The sequence below is a fragment of the Cololabis saira genome, chromosome 11, assembly GCF_033807715.1.
Source record: "Cololabis saira isolate AMF1-May2022 chromosome 11, fColSai1.1, whole genome shotgun sequence".
Classification (NCBI taxonomy): domain Eukaryota; kingdom Metazoa; phylum Chordata; class Actinopteri; order Beloniformes; family Belonidae; genus Cololabis; species Cololabis saira.
The window spans coordinates 44,639,157-44,648,589 of NC_084597.1; the positions used below are offsets into that span (position 1 = coordinate 44,639,157).

The 9,433-nt window shown below is 39.6% G+C and overlaps 1 protein-coding gene across 3 annotated transcripts in view; it reads right to left on the bottom strand.

Annotated features, from left to right (window-relative positions):
- man2a1 (mannosidase, alpha, class 2A, member 1) overlaps positions 1-9,274 on the bottom strand; it is a 34,934-nt gene extending 25,660 nt beyond the window's left edge. Inside the window, exons 1-8 of one of the 3 annotated variants that reach the window (XM_061734579.1) lie at positions 9,069-9,274; positions 7,189-7,322; positions 6,660-6,878; positions 4,578-4,722; positions 4,411-4,498; positions 2,769-2,852; positions 897-1,024; positions 646-819 (exon numbers count right to left, since the gene is read on the bottom strand). In XM_061734579.1, the coding sequence (XP_061590563.1) occupies positions 646-819; positions 897-1,024; positions 2,769-2,852; positions 4,411-4,498; positions 4,578-4,722; positions 6,660-6,878; positions 7,189-7,320 (970 nt within the window). In that variant the 5' untranslated portion in view covers positions 7,321-7,322; positions 9,069-9,274. Of the gene's footprint in view, positions 1-645; positions 820-896; positions 1,025-2,768; positions 2,853-4,410; positions 4,499-4,577; positions 4,723-5,013; positions 6,610-6,659; positions 6,879-7,179; positions 7,323-9,068 lie in introns of those variants that run through there. The other 2 variants (XM_061734578.1, XM_061734580.1) reach the window with 2 other exon arrangements.
- Positions 9,275-9,433: the final 159 nt, after the last annotated feature.

Consider the following 9,433-nt stretch of genomic DNA (forward strand, 5'->3'; position numbering starts at 1 on the left):
ATCGAATCTGCTGCTGGCGAAATGTTTGTGTAGACGGAATTTACATGTGCACAATTTTGCAACGGTTTGCACTTTTGGAAAAAAATTGAAGCTAAGAACAAGGATTTTATAGCTGATACACAATTAAAGAGCCCCAAAAACCACTCAGAAAACCCACTGGTTACCTAAGCTGCTACATGAATCAACCAACTATGTTCCCTGGCAGGACCCAGAAGTCCCGGCCAATCAGCTAAGCATCCCCTAATTGAAGGTATTGAAGGTTCTTGCCAGTCATCGTTGCAGTGATGTAAGCGGAAACCTGATCCTCGTTCATCCCATGAAGAAGTAAGGTGGTACTTTAAATAAATAATGGCATGGTAAAACATTATTCATTGTTGTTCAGATGAGGTTGTTATTGTTTGTTCCTGAGACCCAAAATGACCAAATGCATTTTAACCAAGTTTTGTACAAAAAAAAAAAGATATCAGGTTAAAAGACGGGGAACTCGCTTCTGTAGAAGAGGACAAAAGTACTAGTTTCTCATTTTAGTTTTCATGTTCCATAACGTAACCAAATGTAAGTGTTTTTTTCTTTTCCTGTGATTTTATCAGTTGTTTATAAATCTAAAAAGGAGAAGTGATGTTTGAGCCTTGGCCGTATCCTCACCCCAGGTCTGTCGCCATAGAAACTCAAGCGTCCTCTGCTGGGCGAAGTGTTTCTTGACAGTGTAGTGAACCCTCTGGATGACTATGTTGCTAAGCCCCGCCCCCTTCAGCAGGTAGGTCATGGAGGGGGAGTGGCCAAACGGATCGACAGCCCATCCGCTGCTCGGTTTCACACCTGCAGACAAGGTTTCACCATTAGAGCCGCCGCCGTTGAGACGGACTGTATGACTGAAGAGGAGGACAGGTGAGCACCCAGGTGAGTCTGCAGCCACTGGTGGCCCTCCATCAGCTGATCCAACAGAGCATAGTAGTGAGAGTTGGCTTCGTCTGCCATCACCCAGCCACCTGTCACCAGCTCCAGCTGTCCCGCCTCCACCAAGCTGACCAATAACAGTCACACAGGAAATGGAAAACACAAAAAATTAGACAGCAGCAAACAAACTTCACAAAAATTCAGGAGAGCAGCTGGAACACAAACTTAAGACTCATTTGTATTTCCTCTCTGTGCTGTAACCTCCTCCAGGGATCAATAAAAGGTGTCATCCTTGTATTTGCTTAGATTTTGCATATGGTAAAACTGAAACATACATTTGAGTTTAACTCCTGATTGATGCAAATGTCAGCTTCCTACATGCTAGCATGACGTAGCAGATTCAAACGCACAGATGCACTCCATTAGTCTTTCACTCTCCCTTGTGCAAAACTCCTAAAGTATGCAGATGACATCACGGGCAGGGGTTGGCAACCCAAAATGTTGAAAGAGTCATATTGGACCAAAAACACAAAAAACAAATATGTCTGGAACCGCAAAAAATGAAAAGTCTTGTATAAGCCTTAGAATGAAGACAACACATGCTGCATGTTTCTATATTAGTTATAACTGGGGTGAGATTTCTTTTTCATTATTCAATGTAGAAAAAAGTAAAAATTTTGAGAAAAAAGTCAATGTCGAGAAAAGTCGAAATGTCGAAAAAAAGGCAAAAATTTTGAGAAAAAAGTCGAAATGTCGAGAAAAAAGTTGAAATGTCAAGATTGAAAAGGAAAGGAAAAAGGAAGAAAAAAGGAGAAAAAAAATGTTGAGATTGTTGAAGTACAAAAAAAGAAGGAAAAAAAAGGTCAAACATTTTTGAAAAAGCTCCACGAGCCACTAGGGCGGCGCTAAAGAGCCGGATGCTCTAGAGCCACAGGTTGCCGACCCCTGCATCACGGTGACTGGAGTGATCTAGGATGGGGATGAGCATACAAACAGGTAGTGGACCAGATGGTCCAATGTTGCAGTCGGAACTATCTGGAACTGTGGAGACTGAAGATGACAGTGGACTTTAGGAGGGAACCCCCGCCACGCCCTCTTCTCACCATCCTCAACAACACCATGTCTACTGTGGACATTTTCAAGTTTCTGGGATCAGAAGTGGACCTCCCAAACAGATGCTGTCTGGAAGAGAGCGCAGCAGAGGTTGTACTTCCTGAAATAGCTCAGGAGGTTTAACCCGCGCCAGGAGCTGCTGATCACCTTCTACTCTACCACCATACAGTCTGTCCTGTGCTCTTCCATCACTGTCTCATTTGGATTGGCCACCACACAGGACAGGTACAGGCTGCAACGCACAGTAAGCTCTGCAGAGAAATTAATTGGGGCCGACCTGACCTTTCCACCACCCGGGACCTCTATCGATTCAGGGTGAGGAAACGGGCAAGGAATATCTCTGCAGACTCCTCACATCCTGGTAGGGGCCAAAACCACTCGTCACAGAGACAGCTTCATACCTCGGACTGTCACTCTCCTCAACTTTCAATAGTCACAGGGTGCTGGATATTTATGCTATATCTTAATTTATGGGATATTGGTTCCGTCTTGTATATAGTGTACATATTTTTGATTGCTGTGGCTTTTTATTGTATTTTATTTATTTATCTTTATTTTATTTTTTATTGAGACAATGACTATATATTTAATTATATATAATTATATAATATAGAGACAAAGTCTGCTGAATCAAATTCCTTGTTTGTTCACACAAACCTGGTGAATAAAGTTGATTATTTTATTTACAACACCCAGCAAAGTCGTGGAAAACTCTTATTTCTACAAAGTGATGATGAGTAGAAGCTGATGAAATTTACCGTTTGACCATTGCTCTCTTCTGCTCGTCAATGTCGCTCCACCATTTAGAGAAAAAGCTGATTTCAGACCAGATCATCTTCCTCCTGAGGAGCAGAGATGATTCACAGCCATCAATTCACTTCAGTTCAATTCAATTCAATGTTATTTATGTAGTGTCTATTACAATACAAGCCGTCTCTTTCCAGAAACCCAAAACATCAGCCCAGAGCAATTATTACATAAACAATGGCAGGTAAAAATTCCCTAGTGGGAGAAAAATCTTAAGTAAACAGCAGCAAGGAAAGCAGGACCTGGATCATAAGACCGTCTTGATGAAGACCGGACGGGCAGAGCAGGAAAAGGGAGATCAGAGGGAGAGAATAAAGAACAGAGAGAGGAGAGACACAGACACACTAACAAAGGTACAAAAGACAAGATATATTAGTACTAATTATCCGTGAGCAGGAGAACTAAGAGTTTTATGTACATATTACTGACACATGGTTAGTTTGTGGACTACAGAGACCGCTACATAAACAGATGTAGACAGCAGAGGGGGGACTGCAGGTCAGCATGCAGATCCTGAAGCTCTGGCCTGCAAACATGCACAGAAGAGAAAAAGAGGGGGCAGACCAGCACGACAAACTACAAGAACAATGGAGAACACATTACAGTAATCTAATCTAAATCAATGAGGATTAATAGAGAACACTTTCACGGAACCAGAACATTTTAGATGTTTTCAGTCGGACAGCACAAATAATTAAACACATTCAGTGGTCACTTGAATGCTCTTTGCAGATGAAACTGCGGTTTAGGTTCAATTTAAAACATCAGCAGTTCTGGGACCGGATTCACCAATATGTTCATAAGAACAATCTTAAGAAATGTCTTAAGATCTAAAATTAAGAAGTTCATAAGAAAGTTCTTAAGTGCAATTCCTCAATATTTTCTTAAGAACCGTCTTAAGAACTGTCATTTCTTACAAATTTCTTATTTTTCCTACTTAAGAACTTCTTAAAATATATCATTGCATTGCACGCGCCAACAAACAACATTTATAGGTAGTTTGTGTCTTAACCGTTAGTCACTCACTAAACATGGAGAAAAAGAGATGCAGGAGCTTGAGGTTATGGTGGATGAGATTAATGTGCAAAAAAAATACTATTGGGGGAAATTAATAATAATTAACTACCATGCTAACTAACATGCTAAACAGTTAACAGGCTCTTTGTGTAATTAATTACAAAGTATATCCTCAAACTATGACCTACTAGTCTAAACTTGTCTAAAATGTGTTGAAAAAGGTGATATTAGAGTTTTACCTTTTCACAGAAGAAATTTTAAGACAGGTCAAGGTTGTCTTAAAGCTAAGAAAAAAGTCAAGAACAAATTTGAGAACTTTTATTTCAAGAATACCATTTATTCTAAGTTTTTTCTTAAGAAGAAACTTAAGAAAAAAGTTGAGAAAATACTTAGAACCTTTTTGGAGAATATGACTTCTTCTCTTTTTTCTTCTTAAGACTGAACTTAAGAAAAAAATGACACTAAAGAAGACTTTTTTTCTTAAGAATGTTTTGTGAATCCGGCCCCTGATCTGGAGTCAGTGCTGCAATATGGGGGGGGGGGGGGGGGGGGGGGTTAAACAGGAAGTACCATCACCTGCTGTCCTCGCCCAGTTTGACCAGCATGTTATTGAGGATGTGTTGGGTCTGGTCCTGGTAGTACCGATCAAACGTCTTCAGCCATCCTGAAACGAGCCGCATGGTCAGCACAGCCTCCCCACACACACACACACACCTAAGCCCGCCTGCTTGCGTCTCACCGACCAGGGTCATTGTGCGAGTGTGGAACCAGGAACAGCTCCAGGGGCTGCTCCGCCCATTCATCTCCCCGGTAGGTGATCTCAAAGCCCTGCTTCCACACACCACCGTCAGGGTTATCGAAGGGCAGGAGGTCGTAAACATTCAGCAGCTGTCGTGAAACAAATAAAATCAATGAAGTCAAAAACAGTGTTTGGAAACATCATGAACCAATCACACCGTCTGGGAGCTCAATACAGTTTAATTGCGAGTCTAACACGTAACTGAGCTCCTGGTTTAGCCTGATTGCAGTGTAATAAGGACAGGGTCAGCTGATCCACACAATGTCAGCGTGTCCTGCCGTAAAATCATAGAATGCTCCGCAAGTACTGAGACCAGTACTAGCAGATCTTAAATCCGGCTAGTAGAACTAAAACTGGGATATCATAGACTACAAGCTCACCAACAGCAGCATCAGCTCCATAGCCCACCCATCTGTCAATGACGTGACGCCTATATTTTCCGAAAAACAGATTTTTTTTTTTCAATTCAAAAAAGGTTTAAATGGATAAAGAAATACCATATATATGACCTACCTGTCCCACATATGGACTCACTTGAATTTTACAAAAGAAATAGTTATTTGGGATTTTGTTGTTGTTTTAAGCGTCAAAATGTCATGTGGTGCGACCGTCTGACCATGACTCTTGTTTGAAAAATTATTTGAAATCACTCTAAATGTATTTAAATCAATCTTCTGCCCTATCTGGCATGATTTCCGAGATGTCTTGTAGTGTATAAGATTTATACACATTTGTATTTATATTTCCATCATAATATACAAATAAAGTTTGACTGATGTCCATTTTATGAAATATCATGTGACGCGACTATCAAAATAACCATTTTTGTATAATACTGAAAACTTGTAAAAAAAAAAAAAAAAGATGTCAAGATGTTAAGGAAATTAATTTATTTTAATATGAATCATGGTTGCACCACATGACTTTTTTTAAAGGAGCTTGAGGCCGGATTGTGGCAAGATTTATGAAAAAAATCCGTATACATTTTAAGTTTTCTAGTATTAATGTCAGATGAAGCGTTCCAAACCCAAAAGAATGAGCCCTCTAGTGTATCTCTCCTTTGCCTTGAACAGGCTGTGTGCTGCAAAATGTGCTGCAATTCGGTCCCGAATTTCCCGCGCTGTCCTGCGGATGTGACGTCACATGATGCTGCATGCACGTTCTCCCCGTTCTCCCGTGCCGGCTTCACTGTTGGCTGCAGTACCCCCAACGGCCGTCGTGGTGAAGGGTGGCGCTAGAGAGTCTCATTTCTTAAAAGGAGCCTCAAGCTCCTTTAAGGCTAGTGCCAATTCATCTTAACAAAAATCACTTAATTTAAAAGTTTTATATGAATTTATGTGTACACAACATTCTTAATGTTTAAACTACTGCAATAGATATTCTTTTTTTTTATTATTTTAAAATTGACCTGTTGAAAATCCTTATTCGTCACTGACCCAGGCCTCACTCCAGTCACCATAAAGTGTTTTGAGAGAGTGGTCCTGGCCTACATTCAGAGCACCATCCCAGAACCATTCCCTTACCCCCAACAGGTCCACAGCAGACTTCATCCCTACTGCGTTGCATTACTCATCAACTAGTATACCATCACCAGTAATTATACATTAGTGTGCATCCTTATAGACTTTTACCTGATGAGACACATTTCTCCGTAAAGTTGTCATGGATGTGAAATCTAACTAGCGAGAGCAAAATTGTCTTTTGTGTCAGACTGTAAAGATGTTTATTTCTGCTGTAAGTTGAACATTTCAACATGGAGGTCAATGGAGATAAACTTGTTGTTGGATCCAGACTCTACCGGTCAGTTGAGGAACTGCTCTCCTGGATTTAGCCAACTGGGTTAAACTCTGGAATAAACTGGTGACAGTACAGCTGGCCCACAAATGTTGATTTCTTTGTGTTTGTTTCATCAGAATTAAATTATTATTGTATATTTTAGAAAACAAACACACTTCACTATCAAGTTCAGATAAAATAACAAAAATCTCAATAATCTGGTACTGGTAGCGTAGAATGCTAAGCTAACCTGCACTCCATCGTCACCATCCTTTAAGTCTTCAGCCAACCGGCAGCCAGGAGGCGGCTCTGCTTGTCTGAGGGCGTTGCTGTTATTGGTCCCACCCCTTCCTGATTCCTGTGACTGTTTGTGTTGGAAGAGAGAGTCCCTCAGCATGGAAACCAGGCGATTGTTGTCGCTAAGGAGATGCTCCAGCCTGTCAATCTTCTGCTGGATAACTGTCAAGTCCTGAACACAGACATTTGATTGGTTTATTGACAACAAATCACTGTGTGGTTTCTTCATACTAGAGAAAAAATATTGGTTAGATTTGAGATGTTTGAAAATGTACATCCTCAACTAAGTAAGAATAAAAATATTACCTAAAATATCAATATTTATTATATTGTGGATTAAACATAGAAAAAAATCTGAACCAAAAATCTTTTTATTTATCCTGTTTCATAATAAATTCTACTTTATGGTAACACTACGGTTTGCTTTAAGTGCCTTTCTGTTGTAAAATTGACTTTGTTTGTTGGTGACGTACTTCCACTACCTTTCCTTCAGGTGTGTCCCTGTTGCACGGAGGCTCGGTCCCCTGCATCAGCTCCAGCATGTGGTAAATTGACATCAGAGCCACGCAGAAAACTCCACCCACCAGCAGTACCAGCACCCGCCCCCTTTTCATCGCTGTGACAACAAATAAACAGCATATTAAAGCAACATGAGTTCAGTATTAAACTGTCCACGTGTTTCCCACCATACCACCCCCCCCCCCCCCACCCCCCACCTGCTACTGCATCCAGACCTTTTCATCACATATAAAATATATAATTGTGAGGTGTAAAGCCAAAAATCATCTTCCACTTCTCCAGGTTCAGATCGTGGGGGTCGTAAGCAGTGGGGTACGGGTGCAGCTGTGCAGGAGGGCAGGTGTGCAAGAGTACTTCTACACAGTACTCGAGTTATAAAAAAAAAATCAGGGGGGATGGTGGATTTTATCATATGGGGACAGATAATTTGTGCTGATTACAAATAATATAATATACTACAAATAATAGCAGTGACCAAAACACCTGCAGAAATACTGCAGGAATGACATAGCAGCAGTTAAATGCAGCCTTCTGTAAGCTTTAAATATCCACTGGGCTTACATCAAATACATCAAAACACAACAATAAAAAACACTTTTCTGAACTTATCAATATGACTCTGTCCTTCACAGGATAAGTAAAATGGATCACTGCAAAAACTCACAATCTTAACAAGAATATTTGTCTTATTTCTAGTTAAAATGTCTCATTCTAGTAAAAAAAATCTCATTACACTTAAAACAAGACTCATCACTGGAAAAAACAACAATTTTCACCTGTTTCAAGTAGATTTTCACTTGAAATTAGTAGAAAAATCTGCCAGTGGAACAAGATTTTTTTGCTTGTAATGAGATAAATCTTGTCCCACTGGCAGATTTTCCTACTTATTTCAAGTGAAAATTTACTTGAAACAGGTGAAAATTGTCAAATAAGTTATTTTTCTGGTGTTATTTTTCTGGTGATGACTCTAAATGTTGAAATAGCAGTAAAACCACATTCATTGATGAAATGACATAAGGGATGGAAAGGGGGGATGTCAGTTTTACAGGGGGGATGATTTGGACCGTTTTTATTTCAGGGGGGATGCCATCCCCCCTCATCCCCCCTCAACTCCAGTACTGCTTCTACAATGATGCAGGTGTGCTGGAGTACTTCTACAGTGGTGCACTGCAAAAACTCAAAATCTTACCAGGAATATGTCTCATTTTTAGTCAAAAAATCTCATATTACACAGAAAACAAGAGTCATTACCAGAAAAATAACTTGTTATTTGACTATTTTCACCTGTTTCAAGTAAATTTTCCCTTGAAATAAGTAGAAAGATCTGCCAGTGGGACAAGATTTAACTTCTCATTACAAGCAAAAAAAATCTTGTTCCACTGGCAGATTTTTCTACTTATTTTATGTGAAAATCTACTTGAAACAGCACAAAAAAAAATGTTGTTTTTTCCAGTGATGAGTCTTGTTTTAAGTGTAATGAGATTTTTTTTTTTACTAAAATGAGACATTTTAACTAGAAATAAGACAAATATTCTTGTTAAGATTTTTAGTTTTTGCAGTGTGCAGGAGTATTTCTATAGTGGTGCAGATATGCTGTACTTCTACACTGATGAAAGTTTACTTCTGAGTAAACATGTTTCTTCTCATACATTAATCACTTTGTAAGTTTGTGGTTTTTATCAAGTTTCATTTACATAAATTAATAGTTATTCTTTAAAATGAACGCAGACTTTAAATAAATAATGCGAACACAAAATATTTCCAATATTTGTCCCTTCCGTTTGAGCCGATGACAGCCACCGCCACTTCAACATTTACGGAGATAAAATTTAGTAAACTTTACCTTTCAGTTCCTTTTACTCACTTCCGTGTTGACGGACCTGCCAACACTCGAGCTGCGCTTCACGGTCGAGTTTAAATTAGCGGTGGAACGAAACCGACGAAAAAGGGAAGAAATAAAAAAACTAAAATAAATATGAAGATAAGAAAACTGACATCTGGAGTTGAACTTTACCCGACACACATCCTGAGCTCCTCCTGCAGCGCATGCGCATTGCTGTTTGTTTTGTTTCCGGTTTGTTCACCTGACTCAGCACTGCCTTGCTCTGACGTCACGTACGTACACGCTAGTTCTTTTCTTGTCTGACGTTTGCGTCAAAATGATTCAATCAAAAAAAGACTTCAAAACTTTTTTCACTTCAATGAAGA